The sequence below is a fragment of the Camellia sinensis genome, chromosome 3, assembly GCF_055761805.1.
Source record: "Camellia sinensis isolate YWXY chromosome 3, ASM5576180v1, whole genome shotgun sequence".
Lineage (NCBI taxonomy): Eukaryota > Viridiplantae > Streptophyta > Magnoliopsida > Ericales > Theaceae > Camellia > Camellia sinensis.
Genome location: NC_138963.1, coordinates 186420771 through 186444500, shown reverse-complemented (window position 1 = coordinate 186444500; position 23730 = coordinate 186420771). Strand labels below are relative to the sequence as shown.

The 23730-nt window shown below is 33.6% G+C and overlaps 1 protein-coding gene across 5 annotated transcripts; it reads left to right on the top strand.

Annotated features, from left to right (window-relative positions):
- Nucleotides 1-14553: 14553 nt before the first annotated feature.
- On the top strand, nt 14554-22767 carry LOC114287939 (O-fucosyltransferase 7). Of its 5 annotated transcripts, none has more exons than XR_014362913.1 (13): nt 14554-15055; nt 15448-15540; nt 15792-15891; nt 15993-16060; nt 17375-17463; nt 17551-17731; nt 17812-17940; nt 18029-18162; nt 18307-18520; nt 20493-20628; nt 21191-21375; nt 21485-21580; nt 22190-22767. XR_014362913.1 is itself a non-coding variant. In XM_028231394.2 (12 exons), exons 1-12 carry the CDS (start codon nt 14894-14896, stop codon nt 22344-22346), a joined length of 1608 nt encoding a protein of 535 aa, XP_028087195.2. In that variant the 5' UTR covers nt 14554-14893; the 3' UTR covers nt 22347-22767. The 5 variants fall into 5 exon arrangements, 3 of the variants coding, with proteins under 3 accessions (XP_028087195.2, XP_028087198.2, XP_028087196.2); XR_003638076.2 differs by lacking the exon at nt 20493-20628 and adding an exon at nt 21984-22073 and having other exon boundaries at nt 22190-22399; XM_028231394.2 differs by lacking the exon at nt 20493-20628.
- Nucleotides 22768-23730: the final 963 nt, after the last annotated feature.

Genomic DNA, 23730 nt, shown 5'->3' with positions numbered 1-23730 from the left:
TGAATTTATTGTTTAACTATAAAAGTAAATATAGATTGACATACATCACATCTCTCATTTGAGATATTATTGAATCCTATAAAAAGGTTTGAGTTACAAAATAGGGGATTAAAAAGGGTTTGAATTAGGAGTTACATATTTAGGGCATGTTTGTTTGGGTGGACATGAGCTTGGGATTGAACTAATAGTCTAATAAAATTATTAATCCAATGTTTGGTTAAACAATTGAAGTAGGGACTAATTATTTTAAACTTGACTATTAGTTAAGATAGGATACATAATCCAACGGATTCATAATCCTAGGATTATTAGTCATGGGAATGCTAATCCAGTCCGCCCAAACAAACATGGACTTAGTGTTTCCAAACAAATATGGGACAAAATAGAATTTTATCCATCTCTCTACTAATTGAGGAACATTCCAAATGTGGGATATAATACATAATCCTAAGGGTTGATAATCACAAGACAATTAGTTCTAAGATTGATAATTTCATGATCCAATCCAATAACACAAACATAGTGAAAGTCTAAACTATGCCTCCTATTCTTACATTGCCTGCAATTTCACAAGAAACAAAGAGAGATGGACATCCATGGTAGGTAAATTTCTAGAGAATTTTCTTGCCAGCCAAACATGAGTTCAAATTTTAAAATGTATTTATGTTTCTGTACTAATTGGTCATATGTTTTCTAGTTCAGGCAAAGCATAGCACCCTGAGATAAATAATTTAATTACCATATATTTGGAAATATTAAAAACTATCATTAATTACATCAGTACTACACAAATGATGGATATGATTAGGGCATGTTGAAATTAAGAGCTACATGAAACCATTACCCATGCTGTTAGGCTCAATTTTACTCTCTCATTGGTCAATTCAGTAGATGGCTATCACAAGACTATTAGGGAGAAATCAGCAATTTTTACATTTAACTAAATTTAGCTTAATCCTGATATCCAGACATTCCAGATGGGATGAGATTTTTATTTTTTGGATCAGAGATGGGATGAGATTGTAATTTTAGATGAATACTTAGGCCTCGTTTATTAATTGTACATTTTAGCTAAAAATTTAAAAGGTCACTATAAATTGTTACATCACTCTCTCTACTTTTCTGCATATCTTTTTGTAAAAAGTCAAAAAATTACTAAAATAGCATGTTCCCAAACGAAACCTTAAACTTGTCTGCTAAATTATTTTTGAGATTATTATTATTTATTTAAAAACATCATTTTTAAACAAACTTTTAAATTGTTCTCTCACTTATCAAAAACTATTTTACACAAAAAAAAAAAAAAAAAAATTGTTATATGAAAACGATGGACTCATTGCTCTTCAGATAGAATTTAAAAGCAGACGGGTAGAACATACAATGATGCCGCTTGGTGCAACTTAATTGAACTACTTACAGTGTGTTTGGTAACGTTTACGTTTTCAGTTTATATTTATAAAAATTTTATAAACTGATTTTTGTTTATTTTTAGAAAAACATAAACTACAAACGCGTTTGGTAATTGACAAAATGTGTAAAAAAATTTAAAAATATAAAAAAAAGTGAGAAATGACAAGTGGTGGCAATTGGCGGCGAAAGACGATGGTGGAAAGTGGTGACGGTGGGTGGTGGATAACTGGTGGTGGGTGGGTGGGTGGTGGTGGCGGGTGGGTGGGTGACAGTGGCGGGTGGTAGCGAGTGGGTGGTGGTGGTGGTGGTGGTGGTGACAAGTGGGTGGCGGTGGTGGCAGTGGGGTGGCGGATGGCGGGTGGTGGTGGCGGGTAGGTGACGAGTGGTGGTGGTGGTGGTGGTGGGTGGGTGACGGTGGCGGCTGGTAGCGAGTAGGTGGTGGTGGCGGGTGGTGGGTGGTGGCAGATGACGGGTGGCGGGTGGGTGGTGGTGGCGGGTGGGTGGTGATGGTGGGTAGGTGGGTGACTGTGGCGGATGGTTGGTGGTAGCGAGTGAGTGGTGGTGGTGGTGGTGGTGGATGGTGGTGGCGGCGGCGGGTGGTGGTGGGTAGGTGGCGAGTGGTAGTGGTGGTGGTGGGTGGTGGGTGGTGGTGGCAGATGTGTGGCGGGTGGGTGATGGTGGTGGTGGTGGCGGGTGGGTGGCCGGTGGCTGGTGGTGGCAGGTGGTGGATGGTGGTGGCAGGTGGCTGGTGAGTGGTGGTGGCGGTGGCAAGTAGGTGACGGGTGGTGGTGGCCAGCGATGGATGGTAGTGGCTGGTGGTGGGTGGTGGATGGCAGGTGGGTGGTGGATGGCAGGTGAGTGGTGGGTGGTGGATGACAGGTGGGTGGTGGTGGTGGTAGTGGTGGTGGTGGCAGGTGGGTGGTGGTGGCAGGTGGGTGGTGAGTGGTGGTGGCAGGTGGTGGTGGGGGGTGGGTGGTGGTGGCAGAGGACGGTGGTAGAAAATAGTGGTGGGTGGTGGCTAGTGTTGGGTGGTAAAAAAAAAAAAAACTGAAAACTCAAAATGGAAACACATTTTTTGTGTTTTCATTTTTTAGCCAAATTTATAAACTGAGACCACTGATTTATAAATCAAAAATTTTACCAAATAAGTTTTTATTTGAGTTTTCTAAATTTTTGAAAATATAAACAGAAAACTGAAAACGTAAGTGTTACCAAACAGCAGTGTTACCAAACAGCACCTTATAATTTTTTATGAATTTGTGTTAAGTTTTTTTTTTTTTTTTTTTTTTCCTTATAGATTATGAGTAAAAAATAACATACATAAGTTGGGGGAAAATTTAGATTGTCAAAAAATTAAGAAAAATATATATTTTTATTTTCTTATTATCAGTTTTAAGATTATAAAAATCTTGTAAAAAATTTACACCAAACGAAACCAAACCAATGTAGTGAGTGCATGAACTAAAGTTTCACGACAATTGTAATTCATGGCATAGGGTGTCCTTTCTTGATCACCTACCACAAGAAGTAACGAAACCAAACCAATGTAGTGAGTGAATGAACTAAAGTTTCATTTCCGATGTACCAAAAAAAAAGAATGAACTAAAGTTTCACGACAATTGTAATTCATGGCACAGGGTGTCCTTTCTTGATCACCCACCACAAGAAGTAATTCTAACAATTTACCTGCACAACACGCATATATAATAATAACAATACAAGAAATAAGTGATTGCAAAATTTGGATGAATTTCTTTTCATTTGCCTAGAGAAAGAAACAACTCATTCTTCAAGATAATCATGAAATTAATCAAGTTTTTGCTTATTTAACACATGCTTGATTTTGAAAGAGAGAAGAACTATAAACTAGTCAAGTTGAGTGAGTTGATTTGAAATAAGTTATTAATAAATTGAACACGAGTCAATCTTGAGTTATAGTGCATATAAGCTTATCGAACTGAGTAGTGAATTGTTCAAACTTAATATGAAAATTTAGGGGTAAATTACAAATACACTCACTGAGGTTTGCTTAAAATACGAATTGCTCTCATGGTGTGGAAAATTAAAAATACCTCTCTGTTAGAATTTTTTATTTAACAGAATTAATTAAAAAAATAAAATTTCTAACTGTTAACCTATACAATAATAAAATTATCTGAATTATTAATTGAAATAAAATTTTAACATTATTAAAAACTATTAATTAACTTGATGATTTATTAATAAAATGACTTATTTTTTATGAAATTAGAAACTTTAGGAAACATAATGTAATTTTTAGAATCACATGAGGTAATTTGTAATTTAAGTAAACTTCAGGAGTGTGTTTGTAATTTATTTAAAATTTAACATGTTTTAAAATATGTTTTAAGTTTGGTTTGTTCATAAGCAAATCGTTCTTAATTAAATTTTTAACGAGCCAGATATGAATCGAATTCGAATACCTTAATCCGTTTAAGAGAAAGAGGGACAAGATGAAGTAAAACTATGAAATTAACAAAGTTTTTGCCAATTTAACACCAAATCAAAAGCATTACTATTTGAGAGAGAGAGAGAGAGAGAGAGAACAACCTTCTTCTCACAATTATTCTTCTTTTGTCATATGATGTGAAATTGTGACATTGGGTTTGGGAAATTCTTGCATAGCGGTGTGAGAGCGTTGGAAGCAAGCAAAAGCATTACATTACACAACAAAGTGGGAAAAAAACAGAAAAAAAAAAAAAGAAAAAAAAGTTGAGATTGGGGATCACGAGAACCCCAGAGGTCTGTAGCTCAAGCAAGGAATACTTCAATCCCTACTTTTCATTCCATCTTTTGTGGCCTTAACTATTCTTTCACGAAAAATTTTATGGTGTGCGCCCTTATAAAAATGTGTAACTTTATTTTATATATCTTCTTATAGAAATGTGTTATTTTATCATAAAATTTTATTAAATTAATAATAAAATGCGTAATCTCGTTATAAATTGACCGTAACAAAATATTCAAAATTTTATTGTCAATGTTACAAAAGTATGTGGCTTGATTAAGATATTTTTTGTTATATCAATTTATGACGAAATCACATTTTATAATAAGATGCATATTGTGTGCATCTCCTTACATTTTCCTTCTTTCACTGCCCACTTGTTTTTTTCTTCTATCAAACCCAACACATCAAGTGACAATTGCTTGTATTCTTCTATCATCCTTTCTCATTCTATATTGTACTTTATTTTGATCTCACCTGCTTCTTCTGCCTTCTTTTTTTTCCGGGTTCAATCACGTGAAACAACACCCCACATTTCCCTTATCTCTATGTGTGGCACACATAGTTTAGTACAATGTTTTCTTAATTAATTAAGGTTTAAAAAAATAAAGTAAAGAAGTTATTTGTTTTCAACGTCCCTCCAATGTTACGGTAAATTAACTGAGTAAAAAGTTGTTTAACTTAAAATCTTAACGATTTTAAAAAAAAATGTTTTAGTTGTTTTGTATATTAAGTCGATTTTAATTTCTTTTATACATTTCCTTAGTCCATATAAGTTTATAGAGATGAGTTTGATCAAATAAATTTATAAATGTGTTGAACTTTAACTTATTTATAACTTTTAAAGAGTTAAACATAAACTGAGCTCTAGTAGTTTTGCTTGTTTTACATCATTTGTTGTCTAACTATCCGGCAGATAGAGACTTCTATGATCATACACTTTGGGTGACCACTTTTTTTAGAGATTTCTATGATCATTTGGTGACCACTTTTTTTAGAGACTTCTCTATCCGCTTAGACAGTGGTCCAACTATCCAGTGGATAGAGACTTATATGATCATTTTTTATCACACTAAAAAATGAGTTTTACGTATTGGTTACTACCTTCGACTAGTATCAGTCTATAGTAAATAAAAAATGAAAAATTCTTGTGGTACTTACTAAAATTTTATTTATGGACTTTCTTCTATTGAATCGTTTTAATCATGAATGGGTGAAAAAAAATCCTTTGTTTATTCACTTCTAATCATACAAATTTGACATAAATCATATCTGGTGGTGCTTGATGTTCGAATCTTGTGAACTAAGATGAATCTCAAGTGATTTTTATAAAAAAAAATTTAAGTTGGGCTTGATCATAAGCTCATTTTAATCACTAATGTGCATATTCACTAAAGTAACGATTGCTAACTTTAACTTTTGATTTTGATACATAAGGTAAATTAGATTGTCTGCTTGTTTTCACTAAGTTGTATTATTTTGTGTTGAAAAGGTTCCCTTTTGTTAAGGATTTGCATTAGGTGTGAAAGCAACTTCTTGTCGAGGAATATTAAACAATGATCTGTCATTTGACACAACTTAAATATAATAAAGCATTTAACATTACGACTTTATGATTAATTACTTATTCTTCTTTTTCAATGGAACAGCTTTATTTTATTGTTATTATTTTCTTTTTCTTTTTTCTTTTTTGAGGGGGGGTTTGGTTGGATGTGGCAGTACTATTTAATTTATGTTGGTCATGCCATATAGATGCTAAAACGAATATTCATGTTTAGGGACGGTTGCATTATTTTAACTTCAAGTAACAAATGTATATGTAGCAAAAAAAAAATTGTACAATTTACAATATTACTATAATTATATAAATAAATAAATAAATAAACTAAGCTGGCATATATGAAGTTTTCTAAAAAATGGTAAGAGGCGAACTTATATAATTTGAAAATATTCTTAACTAAAACTACTATAATAAGAGAATTTCAAAATTTTAGGGTGGTCACGCGGGCTACCTCCATCCAAGACCATACTAAAATCCATCATTGAGATTAGACATTAAGTTTTCAAAGTAACGAGTCGCAATTTTTATCACTAAGAAAATTCGTTCATTTTCTTAGAAGCTAGTAATTACCACCAAAAAAAAAAAAAAAAAAGAAGAAGTTAAAGAGATATCCAAGTTCGGATTAATATTCTCATTGAAGCAAATATACAGTTAGGTCTATTGATAGCTTTGTACAAACCATCTTAATCCATCTAAGGCAATTATTACAAAAAAAAAGAAAAAAGAACAAAAGGAAAACTTGAATAATCTTTTTTTTTTCCTTGATGTCTTTTTTTTCTTCTTTTTTTTTTCTTTTTCTATAAGGACGTCATTTGTGAAAAAGTTATGATTCTCATATAGCCATTTTTGGTGCATGACGACCATGTTTGCATTTATTTTTAACAAAAAGTATGTACACATTACAAAAAAAAAAATATCGAGAATACTCACCAAACATTATGATATTCGAAAATAAATAAATAAAAAGTATAAAATGAAAGAAGAGGTGTGTGTGCATGCATGCTGTTGTTAGAAGTCTCTTGCACATGCAAGCCATCAATAATAATCAATGCAACTTATCTTGACTCATCTTGAGATCTGCACTCTCTATTACAGCCCACACCTGTATGACTTTGTTAGATCTCTTTATTAAACACTCTCTTTTGAGAAATTGGCAAAAAGTTTTTGACTTTTTTAGTCAAAAAAGTTAGCTTTTTGAGTAGTGACTTGAGTAAAAAAATTAATTTTTTTGGCAAAAAAAATTAAAAATTAATTTTTTGCTAACTTGCCAAAGCAATATATATACATGAAAAAAATTGAGTCAAAGTTAGACTCAACCATCCCATTTTAATGCTCGGACATTGAACTAATTACAAAAAATACAAGTGAAATAATCTAAGTGAAATAATTTTTTTAATAATGGCTCGTAGAAAAATGAGAGTATAATTATTTGAATGCAAAACAATAAAAGTAAAACAATCTTTTTAATGTGGCTTTATATCTTATGTATGGTTAGATTTTTATTTTTATTTTTATTTTTTAATCGATTTTGTATTTATCAACTTATTGGTAAAGGAAATTAAGACCTCGTTTGGCAAGTGGGTTTTTCAGTCAAAAAATTAAAAAGTTACTAGAAAAATTAAAAAGTCAACAACTTATATCAAAAAGTCAAAGATTATTTTTTTTCTCTACTTTTTGCACATCTTTTCGTAAAAAATCAATAAATCATCCTAAACATACTAGTTTTTTTACATCATATTTTAGTCAAAAAATTACAAAAAAAAATCTATTCCCAAACAAGACCTAAATTCTTTTGAAATCTAAAATTGATACCATATAAAAACTATGTGTGGCACGATACTCAACCCTCTTTTGCTTCATCCTTTTCATGCCCTAAAATATGGACTAGATGTATTTTAAAATGTATTGTCCTGTAACTGAATTATTATTATTATTATTATTATTATTATTATTATTATTATTATTGTGATAATCACTGTTATATCATATTAGATTAATTTTTTTTTATAAAAAAATTATTTTATTTATATCATTTTCCGTTTATTTTCATTGAAATAAGTAAGGCTAAGTAATCACATGTTATGGGTTCGAACGCATCCACCAGTTTATTTTTATGTATAACTTGTAGATTATAATTATGAAATATTAATTTTTCAACCATTTTAATAGGTAATTCTATTTTCATACACTAATTTCTCTCAATGTATACATTTAATAAACATCTTTTCAATATACATATCAAAAATTAAAAAAATCTCATAACACATCTCTTTATTTCAATAATACCATCATCTTCCGTTTTAAAACTCTAATTTTTTTTTTCTATCCACTCACCCTCATTCACTGTCGTTGTTGCCACTCTCATCTTTCTATTACTACTACCACCGTTACTCAAGCTCATCTCATTCTATTATAAACCTCTACAGTCAATCTCAAAAGTACATGATTTGCCACAAGGAGCTTGTGGGAGTTTACGGTTTATGGTGAAGAGTGATCGCAAGTGGAGGAGAAAAGAGGCATGAAGGGGATGGTGAGGGAAAGAGTTGGCACCGGCTATAGAGGATGGTTGTGGTGTTTTAAAAATGGGGTTTGTCAAAAAGAATATAAAGGTATTATGGTAATTTTATTTTAGGACAAAATTATATTAAGAAAAATTTTCGTTAAATATGTAAACCGTGAAAAATTAGTGTGTGAGAATAGAATTATCTCATTTTGACCCAATGTGTACCCTTCCTCGTAAGTAATTATTCGTAATTAAATGCTTAATTTTATATAAAAATTGCTTGAATAAGTAACAAAGTAAAATGTAAGTTATTATGGCCCCATTTGGAATGAGTGTTTAGGCTAAAATAGCTATATATATATATATATGATAAAATAGGTTATTTTGGTCAAATAGGACAAAATGTCATATTCAACCCGTAATTATTTCATTTTTTTTCTCATAAAAGTAAAAAAAAAAACCAAAAAAACTTATTCTAAATAAGACTTTTTAGCCCCAAACTAGCCTTGTTTGGGAACAGACTATTTTAGCCTCTGTTTGGGAAGAAGCTTTTAGGGCTTTTTTGGCTAAAATAGCCACAAAAAACAAAATAAGTTTTTTAGTCCAATAAAACAAAACAGTACTTCCAACCCATAATCATTACATTCTTTCTCTTACAAAAAATTTTAAAAAGTAAAAAAAATAAAAAATCCTTCCCAAACCAAGCTTTTTAGTCCAAAGTTAAAATAATCAAAAAAGTCAAAAAGCTAACCCACTTCCCAAACGACACCTTAGTAACTTTTTGTCTTTTTATGAAAAAATGTGTAAAAAAGTAGAGAGAGTGATGTGACAATTTGTAGTGACTTTTAACTTTTTAAGTAAAATACTTAGTTCTCAAATGAGGCCTAAATAGTCAAAAAGTCAAAAAAAAAAAAAAAAAAAATTATAAAGTGTATATATATGCCACACATAGAAAAGTTTTAAAAGCAACCTCTTTATTTTTTTCCATCTCCCTCTCAAATCTCACCCAATTGGTATATTTTTCTTTCATGCATTTATTATTTTTTGATTTTAAAATTATAAACGAGTTGACTAGTAAGGTATTCAATATATTTAACTTCTTAAACGAGTTTTAATTGAATAAATTATAAACCAAATTCGTATAACTTAACTATTTTACATGCACATAAATTTGTTGCCATGCACATAAATTTGTTGTATCAAATTTCAATTGGGCTCGTTTGAAAATATGTTATTTTAGTAATTTTTTACGAAAAGATATATAGAAAAGCAGAGTGAGTGATACGACAATTTATAATGACTTTTTAACTATTTAACTAAAATATTTACTCCCCAAACGATTTTAAAAAAAAAAATTAGAATTTTTTTTTGAACTTATTATTTCGTCAATAAATTGATCTTTAGCCAATTTGCTTGAAGAAATCTTTTCGTGTAATTTTTTATTTGTTACAAATTTAAATACTATGATTCACGCATTTGTCGTTTGGTAATTGGTTTTTTTAGTTAGTTTTTAAACTTTTTGATTATTTTAGCCTCGAACTAAGGCCTCTTTTAGGAAGTGGGATAAAAGTCACTTCTCAACTTTTAATTCATTTTGAGTCACATTATCTCTTACATTTTCTACACGTTTTTTCAAAAAAAAATTAAAAAAAAAAAACTTTTAACCATCTTCTCAAAACATCCTTAAAAGTTTGTTTAGTTTGACTTTTTTGGCTTGTTTGACTTTTGTAAGAGAAAAAAATAAAATAATGGAGAGACTTGGTGATAGACCTCTCAGTGTCTAACTTGTCCTTCAAAAGGACAAAATTATACAAATCCTTTCAAAATTTCTTAATATTTTAAAACTTATTTATTTTTTATTATAATACCCTCATATATATATATATATATGTGTGTGTGTATGTGTATTAACTTGTAATCACTCTTTTTCATCTCAATCTCTCTTCTCTCTGTCTCGCACTTATCACTATTCTCTTCATCGGTGTCATCGCTGCTCTCCATTGGCACCACCACTGCTCACCATGGAACTCTTTCTCTACCGTCTTCATCATCACCATCATTTGTTGCATCCATAACTTCAAATATGAGATCATTCACAATTGTCGTCACCAGAAAATGACGATTTGTGACGGTTCACAAACCTCAAATCTGAGATCCTTCACGCTCACTCACTCACTCTCTCTCTCTCTCTCTCCCCTTCTTCTTCTCTTGATAATCTATTTTCAAATTCTGTCTTTCTATCTCTCTTTCTTCTTTTCATGCTGCTTTGTTTTTTCAATAGTAAAATTTTACTCTAGTTCATGAAACAAAACTCTTTTGTAAAGCCATCATCGTAGCTTGTTTCAAAGTAAAATTTTACTTTGAATTATAATAAACTTTACTCTGATTCAAAGTAAAATTTTACTCTGTAATTAAGATATAAAAAAAAGAGTAAAATTTTACTTTGAATCAGAGTAAAATTTACTATGATTCAAAGTAAAATTTTACTGTCATTAAGCAGATCAGTATTGTCACGACCCGAACCCGTCCCTATGGGTTTAGCATCTTAACCGCCCAGTAATCCTTGGATTACCAAAGGCCTCCTGACAGATTAACATATTTTAAGGGGCTGTAGAAGCAAATATACAAAATGTACAAAGTCTATTGAGTTGTGAAGACGTACATGAGACAGATAATTTAAATACCTTTTTTTAGACGTGTGAGTGACGACAAAAGATACAATATTTACACATTACTCTATCCATATGTTATCAGAAATCTTGTCCAAATATCACATAGTATAACATAGCTTAACATGTTTACAAAAACAGCCATAAAAACTTGACTTCATCCGGAACCTCCTCGAGAGGCGCAAGAGTTGGCTGACAAAAACAGAACTTAGGCCGTCAACTCTGGGCCTGGTCGTGGGCCTGTTCACCTATATACATAACATAAATAGTGAGCTAAAGCCTAGTGAATAATAACAGAGTAAAGACTTTAATGAATAATGTCCCATGACTATGGTTGAAACTGAAATTCATATTCATATTCTTATTCTAAGCATACATAGAATTCAGAGTTCCTGCTTAGTCTTACATAATACATCCATCAGCGCTGATAGATCACACATAGAATATCTTAAATCATACTTGTCAGCTCTATATAAGAACCTTCGGCTGGGTAAGAATAACTTGTCAATCCCATAAAGGGACCTCCGGATTGAGAACTTGTAAACTTGTCAGTTTCATCAAGGAACCTCTAGCCGGGCATAGATGGCTTGTTAGTCCCATAAGGGACCTCCGGACCGGGAACTTGCATGTACTTGAATCATAGCATTATGTCATAATTGCTTGTTAGACTTGGGCAATCATTCATGGCATAAAACATAACATTTCATAAAACAGTTCTTAATCAGTGGGCAGAAAATAATTTACTTGAACATAACTTTACTAAGTTATTACTCACAGATAATAGGTGTCGCAAGTAGGCAATTCAGCTTCCTTGTGCCGCTTGACCTACATGGTTACAAAACGAACATATCCCGAATTACACACCCGTAAATGATAACTTGGTCCTTTCTTGTTCTAGTGTGTACCTACATCATTATCCTTATCATGGGGTCTTAATCATGACTTAGGAATGTCTAGCATGGAATGAGGATGCAAAAATACACTTGAAAACATTTCTCAAATTTTGTTGAAAATAGGGTCTACGCTCGAGCGTAGATTTCCTCGCTCGAGCGGTCATGCAAGATGTGAAGGTTCGCTCAAGCGTGACTTGTCCCGCTCGAGCGGACTATAAACTTAGAAAAAAAAGTACTGGTTGTATGTTTTTCATGCTTGACGGACGCTCGATCCCCGCTCAAACGTGAGACTCAGACCTACGCTCGAGCGTAAATTACCTTGCTCGAGCGGACTGTAAAACATATGAAGTTCTGGGTATATGCATTTCACGCTCGAGCGGAAGTGCATGTACTCAAAGTGTCCGCTTGAGCGTGAAGTCCCCCGCTCGAGCGTGGATCAAATTTCTAGAATTTCCAGATTTGATCTTCAAGCTCAAACTCAACCTTTAAAGCATCAAACCTCATTTTTCCGGGCCAAAACTTGAGAAAATACGTGAAAACCCTTAAAACAAGATGAATTAAGGACTATATCAAGAAATCATGGTCCAATTGGCTTGCCAATTATGCAAAATTCAACTCAAAATTCACGAATAATCCATGAACATGACATGCATGCATCTCTTTGAACTCAAGTGTCTCAAAACATGATCAAGTGCTACAAAATGACATAAAACTCAATGTTTTCTCAAAATCAAAGTGACTTCAAAACATGCATGAGGGAATTCTTGAAGATTGAACTCAAAACATGGGGATTTGTGCATGCATGTATGGAATGACTTAATTCTCTACATTTCTAACTCAATTCTCGCATTATACATCTTGCCCTTCATGTGTTCATGCATTAGAGTCTAAACTTCAAGGCTTAAAGACAAAATTCTTACCTAGAGGCTTGAATTCACGAGTGTTGAGGTTGTAGCTCTCAAATTTTCTTTAGTTCACCTACAACCCTAGCAATCCTCCATTCTTCTTGTTTTTTATTTCAATTCTCCTTCCCTCTCTCTCACTCTCATGTTTTTTTTTGTAGAGCAGACTCAAAAGTGTATGCAAGTGTATGAGAAGAGATGAGTGGGCTCATAAAAGAAATGGTATTTAATTAGATAAGGTCATAGGCAACTAAGTGAGATTAAATTAATCTTATTTAATCGTTCTGAAACAAATTTTAATTGAACCTGCCATGAAATCCTAAAAATTTTAATCAACACATAAATCAAATCAATTTATGTATCGGATGCCGATAAGGCTTTCAATTCGCAATCGAAATTAAAACATGAACAAATCTTTCTACACTGAACAGATAGAGACACATCAATAATGCAATGCACATGTAATTAACTCATGATTTCTTCTTAGTTATTTGTTAGGCACACTTAAGCATGAATTAATGTTAATTAAGGGTTGGGGTTGTTACAAGTATGTTGTTAACCAGAGTAAAATTTTACTGTTATGAAAACATAGTACATATCAAATGAACGAATTAGAGTCAAATTTTACTCTTAGATCTATGAACAAACAAACAAACAAAAAACTCTTAATTTTTCATGGCAATATCTCAATTTTTTATTTTTCTGTCAAATCTAAATTTTTTTATATATCTGATATGAAATTATTGATCTCAAATATGAGTGAGTGCTGTAAAATAAATAGAAGAAAAAGAGGGTATAATGATCAAATAAAATATTCAAAAACAAATTTTGTCCTTTATACAGAATTTTATAATTAGATGGGGGTTTTGAAATTACTAAATCTTTTTTTGTCATTTTAATAAGAAAAGGAAGCTAAGAAGGATTTATGGCCAAATTTTTCTAAAATAATTATGATTTAGATGTGACATTTTGTATTATTAACTTATTTAACCTATTTTATCTTTTGCTATTTTTTTAGCCAAAAAGTCATAACCAAATGTGGGTGTTGATTTCCGACCATATAACCAAAAGAGGGGACTTAGTTGGAGAGCACTGACAGAATAGATTAAGCCCGAACAACCTGTCACAGAAATATAAGAATCTTGCGGTGGTTCGTCTACCCAGAGGCACTCCGACGATCAAGTCAGTAAAATATCTCTCAGAGATAACTAATAGTGCTTAACTTACTAAACAGAGCATAAAAAGCATACCTTAACTCATAAGGGTGCCTCCCTTTTATAACCAACACAAACCTAATCCCAATAGAATCCTAGCTTCAATGGAATCTGGATTAGTACTAATCTTGGACTTCCAGCAAGATTGGGATTAACTCTCTGAGAGTCTTATCTTTATCCAAACTGAAATCCTCTCCCAATCTAGGACTCTAGCCCTTTATCCAAATAGATAGTTTGATGTCATCTAGGACTCTAGTCCTCTATCCAAATATCTCAAATTACGATATTATCGCATCATATCTCGGCATCATGGTCCGTCCACGTGGCACCTCAACTAACAAGCTCGGCCACGTAGACTACCCAAAAATATGTCCCACACCAAACAAATGGATATGAAAAACATGATATTTATAACATTGTAAAAAATAATTATATAAATAGTAGAATCCAGTATATCTTTAAGAAAATGTTATAAATTTTAAATAATCTTTTAATTTTTTTATCAAATTTTTTGCATAAGTGTAAGATTTACACAATTCTACATGTGTGGATCCTAAACCTATGGATAGATCTTGCCCCATATAAAAAAGATTTAATAAAAAATTTAATAATTTTTTTAAATTTTTTAACACAACTCATATCTTTATCCACCTACTATTGTTTATGCTTATTTTATATGTTTTTGAAACCTAGTAGAAAACAAATTTATTATTTTTTCACAGTCCGTATTGCTAATCAAAATATACATAAGAGCAGAGACGAGAAGAAACGATCAAAAATAGCCGACTACTACTGCCTCCTCCTCCACCCTCAAATATAGAGAGAGAAAGAAAGACATATACAGACATATATATATATAGAGAGAGAGAGAGAGAGAGAGAGAGAAACAGAGTCGCAGAAATGGCGCTCTGCTATCGCTCTGCACATTGTTTTTGGTGAGAGAGAGAGAGAGAGAGTGGTGTTTTTTCTAGAGAGAGAGAGAGAGGGAGGAGATGCAGAAGCGGAGGTGGAGGTGGAGGACGTTGGGAATACTGAGGAAGTTGCTATCGTGCGCCATAGGTTCAATAGGTCTACTGGCTCTGCTCTATGCTCATGTACGACCATTCTTTTCTTCCCAAGTGACCAAGTTACCTGACCTTTACAAGCCTCTCATGGTGACCTTTTCTCTCCCTCTCCCCCCCACCCTCCCTCAATTCCTCTTCCTCCTACTCTTTCATACACTTTCTCACTCTAGGGTTTCAAGTTCTTCAACCCCCTCAATTTCATTTTAATTCATCATCCCCTGTTTTCCCTACACTTCCGTCAAGCTTTTACAGTCTATTTGATTCAGTTTTTGATCCATTTTTGTAATATCACTATTTAAAGAAATACTACTGTTTTTTCTAATCTAAGAAATAAAGGGTAATTATATATATTCACACATACACTACACATACATGTGGCTTTTGAATACGTCACAAATTCCTCTTATGTTATGCTATGTTATTATATTTTTTTGGATTTGGGATATTGTAAAATGAGATTATTATAATTCAATTTTTTGCAGCAACAAGAAATTGGAATGGTGGGAGGAGAGCAAAGCTGGATTGTAGAATTGGTGCCTCCCCATTTGCCAAGAGCTCCTCTACCTCCTAGCAAGGTGTTATGCTTCTCTTGGTGTGATTTCATTAGTTTTGTGTTCATTTTAACCTATTTAAACAATTTGATTCTTAAGTTTCTAGTCCTGCTGAAAGGTATCAAGAAAAATGCTATTTTAGTTATGGTATATGTGTGTTTTGATGGCATCTATATCATATTATGTATCATATACTATAATAGTATAAACGTGTATGCATATTGATACAAAATAGTCATGCATCTTTCATGTTTTCACTCCTTTAGACTTGACAGTTGGATGTTGCAAGTGGGATTTTGGATTTCGACAAGCTATGGAAGCCGCCCTCAAATCGAGATTTTGTGCCCTGTGTCGAGCCAAGTTCAAACTACACAAGTAAGGAAGTTGTAGTTTTGGTTTGAGTTTGCACTTATGAAACTCATCTGTAGTTGTTATTGTCTGTTCATTTGTTCATTCATTCATTGTTGTTTCATCAGCTTCTGGAGGGTCTCAAGGTTACCTTCTTGTTCATACAAATGGTGGATTAAATCAGATGCGAGCTGGGGTCTGCATCCTCTCTCTCTCTCTCTCTCTCTCTCTCTCTCTATACATATATATATATATATATAAGCTTTATTAAGTCAGTCTTATTTTACCTTTTGTTAAGACCCCTATCATCCTGATCATTGCTTCTGCAATTAGGGATTTTTTTTTTTATTTTTATTTTTAATTTTATTCTGTGCTGGATTGAATTGTTGATAAGTTGGGTGATAATTGGTAAACCTGAAACAGCATAATAGCCACTCCAGCCATAACCTGTTATGAGATTTTAAGGTTTGAAAGCCATTATGCTTTGCCAATACCTGCCAGTCTCCAGATTATGATCATGGTGAAAAAGCTTTAATGTAGTTCATATTCAAAAGCGTTATTACTGGTTTTCCTTTTTAAATGGAATTTTTTTTAAAATTTGGTGACAAATTAATTACATAATGGAACAATTTCCTTCTCATTTATGAAATGGAGGAATAAAAAAAAATTCATGAGTTACTGCTTAAATTATTTAATTGTATTCAAGATACAAAAATACACCTTTATGCATGACTTCCTTGTGGAAAAGATTGGAAGTAAGTAATTGAGGGTGCTCTGTACTAAACTCCAATAAAATAATATTGTAACGGTTCTGTGATAGTTGGTTTGTGAATTGGGTGTAATCCAGATTTGCTTCCTTTTCCCATAGTTGAGTGGGAAATAGTCCCTCAAACTGTTCTATAATCATTGGAATTGAGCATCCTTCTTTCATGTGAACAATAAGATATCTAATTGCATCAATGACTTCATTTTGCACATTCATAGAGCTTCCATGAATGTTCAGTATGCTATTTAACAAACTCTGGAGCTTTAGGGGTGGAAATTTTTACTTAAACCAAACATGCATAACTTTTTGTGAGTGACCACTCTAATCCCACTATTGCTTAGTAGTCAATCAAATTAGACTCACATGGTTTCGGATGGTTTTGGACTATTCCATACCAAATTTGCCAGAGCGTATTTATGGTAATCATGACATCTAATTAAGTTGGCTATTTTGATGTGTGGTGAATGAGTTTTCTATTTGGCAGATATGCATGCAATATATTAATTTTACTTGTTATTTTGGCACTGTACCTCTTTCTATCAGTTGTTCATTATATATCTTGGCAATTGATAAATAACTAATTGTACGGCTGTTGTTTTCCATAATTACATTATATGACACAAGAGCGATGCATAAGTAAAGCTGCCAAGTCATCAATATACATTTCATCACTATCATAATAGTGTTGAGTATTGATACATCTATTACATGAAGCTGAAGAACTGTATTTTTCTCGACTTGCAGATATGTGACATGGTTGCTGTTGCCCGAATTATAAATGCTACTCTTGTAATTCCAGAACTTGATAAACGGTCATTTTGGCAGGACACTAGGTACCATTTTTCAGATTTATATTTTGCATTTGTGTCTAAAATCTGCATGCTCGATGCTATTGTTAATATTACATGTTCAAACTGCAGCAATTTTTCTGATGTATTCGATCAAGATCATTTTATTAGTTCCTTGGCTAATGATGTAAAGGTCATTAGAAAACTTCCGAAGGAACTGGCAAATGCAACTAGAGCAGTTAAGCACTTTAGAAGCTGGTCCGGTATTGATTATTACCAGGATGAGATTGCTAGCATGTGGGCAGATTATCAGGTATGTTGACTGGAAGCATTCATCCAGAAAGTAATTCAATATTTCAATGCAACATTTTGAATTTTCACAACTTTCTATAGGTTATTCGAGCAGCTAAGTCTGATTCTCGCTTGGCAAACAATAATCTGCCTCCCAACATTCAGAAGCTGCGCTGTCGTGCTTGTTATGAAGCCCTACGTTTTTCACCACGCATTGAAGCAATGGGAAAAGTAACATCTTAAAATTAATCTTTTTCAGGGTGGCTTTATCTGTATTGGGTTGGGCTTAGGGAGTGTCATCTTTCTGTTGATTTTGTAGTTGTTGGTGGATCGGATGAGGTCTTATGGTCCATATATTGCTTTGCATTTACGATATGAAAAGGACATGCTTGCCTTCAGTGGATGCACACATGATTTATCACCAGAGGAGGCTGATGAATTGAAGATTATCAGGTGGGACATGTCTCTATAATTTTGCTGATAATAATCAATATTGTGTTTCTGCTTTGTGGACTTATTTGACTGAACATCCTTTAATGGATATGTATGCTGTCTGACATTGACTTTCTGTGTCATGTTTTCGTTTTGAGCTTGTAGGGAGAACACTGTGTATTGGAAAGTAAAGGATATCAATTCTACCGAACAGAGAGCCAAAGGATATTGCCCCTTGACTCCAAAGGAGGTTGGAATATTCCTTGCTGCTTTGGGATTCCCATCAAGCACCCCCATATATATCGCTGCTGGAGAGATATATGGGGGTGATTCTCGTATGGCTGATCTGCAATTGCGCTATCCCTTAATAATGAACAAGGTATGCCATGGAGGCATCCATTTGTTTGATAATTCTTTTATTTCCCAAGCAGAGATATAAAATGTTTTGCTGTCAATAAGAATGGCTTACACTCCAACAGCATCCTTTAAACTGGATATGAGGACCTCATGCATGTCTGAATTTACGAGAAACTCATATTGTGAAAACTATAATGTACTGTTAATGATAATGCTACACTACAGTGACAACCACCAGTGCAAGTGAGTAGTGCCATGTGCATTGCATGTGCTTAATGTGCCATACTTGTATACTAATTAGAGGAAGTAGTCATTAGTAACGAAAAGGGGACCATATGCCAACCTAAAGTTGTTATTATTGAGACTGTTGGCTCTGGCCGAGGGGTATCTTGTTACATTTTTTCCCTAGATTGCAGGATCAAGGGAGGTTGTTCATTAGATGTGTGTTGTGCCTTTCAGCTAGTGTGTTAATAGACGGGGTCTTAACTTTGGATGTAGGAGCATCGTCTATGATCAGATCTGGATGTAGGAGCATTAACTAATCCGGTTTATCCTATAGAACCTGTATCTGGTTTCTAGTTTGCTTAGGAAATTAATGTCTTATTCATTGTGATTAGAAACTACTGCATCTTATAAGTTGCTGAAGTACATATATGTTGCTATCTAAAAGTACAATAGTATGAGGTAATCCTAAGATAACTGTAGAACATTATTATTAACACATAAGTACTATATATCGTAGATATATCATATAGGTAGGTTTGGAATATATCCATATTGAATTTACCTGTATTTTATTTCCATCTGATTGTGTTTGATTTTCATAACACAAGAACTATCTGTCAATTTGTAAACATGCTTAAATAATAAACATGCTTCATAATTAAATATATTTATAATATATATATATGTATTTATAACAAGTGGGAAGTTATTCACAAGTAAGAAAATTAAATAAATCCAATAAAAAGAAAAATTGCCATAGTGACTTGAAACTAATGTAAAAATTAATCTATATATTGGATCATGTTTAAAAACTAAGCAAAACCAAGAAAACCACTTTTAAGAAAATATATAGGAAAATTTTTGGGATTGCTTTGAATAGCCAAATTCTCCATTTTGGAATAAAAATTTATCATGTTTGAACGAATGTGTATTTCAAAACATAAATTGCTAGGGTATTAGTTTTTCAGGTAACATTGGGAGAACGTTTTAAATCAGATAATTTATATCCTAATATGATTTTTTTTTTTTTTTCTCTTGCTTTTACCTTACTTTTTCATGATGTGCTTGGGTTTCTATTTGTAGTTTTTTGTGACTACTTTACAAAGTAAAATGAAGTGTTGTTTAAGGTAGGGAAAAAAAAAAAAACTGGCGGCAGTAGCATGTACAAGAGTGCAAGTAATTTGTCATGGCATGCACTTTCTAGTCACTAAATGCATTGGTGATGAATCTATGCTCATGAAGAGAATCAATTTCTACTCCGAAAAAAACCTTGGAGTAAGAAAGTGGCTGCAGTGATAGCTAGAGATCATGTCCCTTATTTTTTGTAACTACCAAACATAAAAAGCCAAAATAGAATAGTTGGGAAGAAAATTAAAGAAATGACAAAAATCAACATGTGAAGTTTGCTTTCTAAAAGCATGATCCTATGTTGGCAACAAGGTTGCCATACCCTTTGTAAAACTTGAAAAAATAGTGAGAGTTTTTCTTTTTCTTTGTATAGGATTAGATGTTTATTTTGGGAATGTGAACTTCTACTGAAGCATGAAGGCAGGAGGAGGAATTGGAAATGGAGATGAACTGACATGAAGTGATATTCTTCCAACCATGACACCATGATTCTATCTCGTCCGTTTCATGCAGAATCTAACATTCTGGTCTTTGAGATTTTTCGTGGGCTGATTGTAACAAGTTTATGTCACTGAAACATATATAGTGAGCTGTGGGAACAAAGCTTGATGGTTACTTTAGAGTGTTTTGATGTATTTCAGGCATTGAGATGCTCGACATGTCAAAATGATCTATGGGATTGTTACCTGTGCTTCACTCTTTATTGGACTATCTATTGCTCCCATGGGCATGGAGTAGAAGACTCCTACAAAGACTAATCTGACAGGCAGATAAAAGGTGATAAAGGAGAAAATAACCTAGCAACAGAATCTTTGTCTGGTGTTGAGCTTCAGTATGAGTAAAGAGTCAGCCTTTAGAAGTTCAGTTAGACAGTAACTGAAATGTGTTTTTAGTTTTTTTCTTGTCATTTCTTTGCTTTGAATTCAAATGTGGGTCGAACTTGAGTAATGAGGAGGTTTAAAACCCACAAATTGATTTCTCATTTTAATGATAGATGAAGTTCATAAACAATGCAAAGTGCCTCTAATTACAGGATGGATTTTAAATCGCAACCGCCTTACGTATAGGGGTGATGGACAAAATCCCAATTATGAACCCTTCAAGTTACACTTTTGGGCACTCAATTCTTGAAATGAACTTGCAGTTTGAAGACAAAAGCCATGTTTTTTGCTTTAAGTACTATCAGTTCTCTCTATCTCTCTTGCACATGCACACGTGCGACCATTGGAAAGATTTATCAGTTAATTGTTTTCTTGTCTGAGATTTGAGAAACGAGGTTATAGATGTTGTTTGATGGCTAGCAGATAAGTCTAAGTTTTTTTTTTTTTAAATTTTGCAGGAAAAACTGGCATCAGCAGACGAGCTGGAGCCTTTTATCAACCATGCATCTCAAATGGCTGCTCTGGACTACATTGTATCAGTTCAGAGTGATATATTTATTCCCTCCTACTCTGGAAACATGGCAAGGGCAGTTGAAGGTCATCGTCGTTTCCTGGGACATAGGAAAACTATTTCTCCTGACAGGCAAGAGAACTAATATTTCAGAGCACATCCAGGTTTCAATAATTTCTATGTACTGTTAATTCTCTCAAAATTCTGAAAGTGTTTCTCGCTTTATTTTTGTTATCTTCAGGAAAGCCCTTGTCCACCTTTTTCGCAAAATAGAGCAGGGAAGACTGAAAGAAGGCAAAAAGCTTTCCACTCGTGTTATTGAAATCCACAAAAGACGGTACGTGAATGTGAAGATTCCTTATCTGCACCCGTTTTGTTAGAAATATGATGATGCTATCCATATATTCTACTTTGTGGCATAATCAATTAAATTAGAAGTGGTTTTTCAATGTGTGATGTCCAAATTGTCATTCCTTGAGAAAATTTTTTGGTCGAAGTAACTTGTTTTTCTCTTCTGTTTTTATTTTCTGGAACATAGGCCTTAATATTTCATGAGCACCCTACAGAACCTCCAGTGATGATTTATTTTATTGGTAATTTTCCATACAAGACCCGTGTTTTCTGGGGGTCTTGTGTCATTGTTTATGGTACTTGTAAATATAGGCCTGTAGTCATTTCTCTTACACTTCTGTTGATAGTTGAGGGGAAAGCGAATAAATTTTGACTTGTTATGTTTTTAGCTGAATGAATGGCTTGGAGGAATCAGTATCCTCTCTCTCTCCCCAGATGATACCTTAGCATGCTGCACACCTGGGATAGAGGAACACGATGTAGCATTTGAACATTTTCTGGAGTTTCTCTTAAGTTCCAACTTAATATGACAAATCACCTGGTGACCATTATTACTAAGTTTGCTTTGCTTGTTTCTTTTTTATTGGTGGCACAGGCAAGGGTCCCCCAGGAAGAGAAAAGGCCCCATTTCAGGGACAAAGGGCATGGATAGGTTTCGCTCAGAAGAAGCATTCTATGTGAACCCCTTACCAGATTGTTTATGTCAAAAGGAATCTTTATCAAGTATGAATGCCTCTTTTATTATCAGGTAGATAAGAGTAGCTGAACAAATTCCTTTGTAACAAAATCACACCCCCCCCCCCCCCCCCCCCCCCCCCCGGCCAGTGGATTGGTGGCCGTTCAATTCTTATAAGTGCACAGAATGTTCATATCCCAAGAGTAAGGTTTCTGGGTGAATACCTCTGGGTGAGAAATATGATGCATTTAGGCTGGGGAAGGAGGATGACTGTTTTACTGAAAGCAAGGATTGTCCTTCCATTATGAAGGCAGATAGATTATTAGAGTGCAAAGTCGATGAAGTTGCAAGAGTAGTTGGCACATACGATACTATATTAGTGCTATTGTTAGAATGACAGTGTGCTCTGTTGATGTAATCAATTACATTATTCATGGGCATTCAATGCAATAAAAGGGAGGGAGAATTGATTCTTTTCCCTTCATTTTTTGGGGACACTGATTCGCTTCCCTGATTTGCTTCTGGAAATGAAACTGGTGCCACTACTAGAAAAAGAGTGAGTTTGTTTGTTTTTTTGTTTTTTTTTGCGTTCATTTTTTGTGTTGGCTCTTTTGCCAGTGGTAAAACGTATATATATATATATATTAAATGCTACTGAATTCTGCTTGGCTTATATGGGTTTCGTTTTCCAGAGGTAAAAGAGTTATTTTTTATTTTTATTTTTTTTGGGAGAAAACAGCAAACATATAATACTAACATTAAGTGGAAAAATTATTTACAGACCGGGCCAAGTCAAGAACTGGCTTACCGTTCGTCCTATTGACCTTTGAGGCACTAATATAACTAAAATACTTACAAGGTGACCAAATATCCACCACTAAAGTTGCGCAGGTCCAAAAAGGTTGGACTCATTTACACAAAACATAAACCAAAATCTGTGAGTCCGGCCATATGTGAATGTTTAGAAGTCTCTGTTCCTTTGCCCATTGAATAGCTCGTTGGCAAGCAGTGACCTCCGCTGCAAAAGCTGAAGGAAGATTAAGTTGAGCAGCTCTTTGAGCTATGGGTTCCTCATTAGCATCATAACAGACACAAGCTATGCCTGCACTTCTGTTGTCTTTCCTCCATGATCCATCAATAATCAATCTGTGTTCCTGCAAATCAACATCATGAGGTGCATCGTTCACAAGTACATGTGGCATGTAAAACCCCTGGAGAATATGTTTCATTTTCCTCATTATCCAGCATACCCTCATTCTGCCTCTGTGCCCTGTTTCCAAAGGCTGAGGAACAAAATAACTCTTGGGCTAGAGCAATAGTTTGTTGACAAGTTAACAGGTTCCCTTGAAAAAACACACTATTTCTTTGTTTCTGGATTGCCCACAACAGTGTAATAAGCCTTTGGTCATCATCCGAATCGTGGATCTCATTCCTCCAATGAGTTAACCAAGAGAAAAAGG

Bases quoted from the DNA above. Each gene is read 5' to 3' on its own strand.
- LOC114287939 (XM_028231394.2), top strand. From the start codon at position 14,894: ATGCAGAAGCGGAGGTGGAGGTGGAGGACGTTGGGAATACTGAGGAAG. The intron at 15,541-15,791 runs GTGTTATGCTTC...TAGACTTGACAG, and splicing joins CTCCTCTACCTCCTAGCAAG to TTGGATGTTGCAAGTGGGAT. The intron at 16,061-17,374 runs GTCTGCATCCTC...CTCGACTTGCAG, and splicing joins TAAATCAGATGCGAGCTGGG to ATATGTGACATGGTTGCTGT.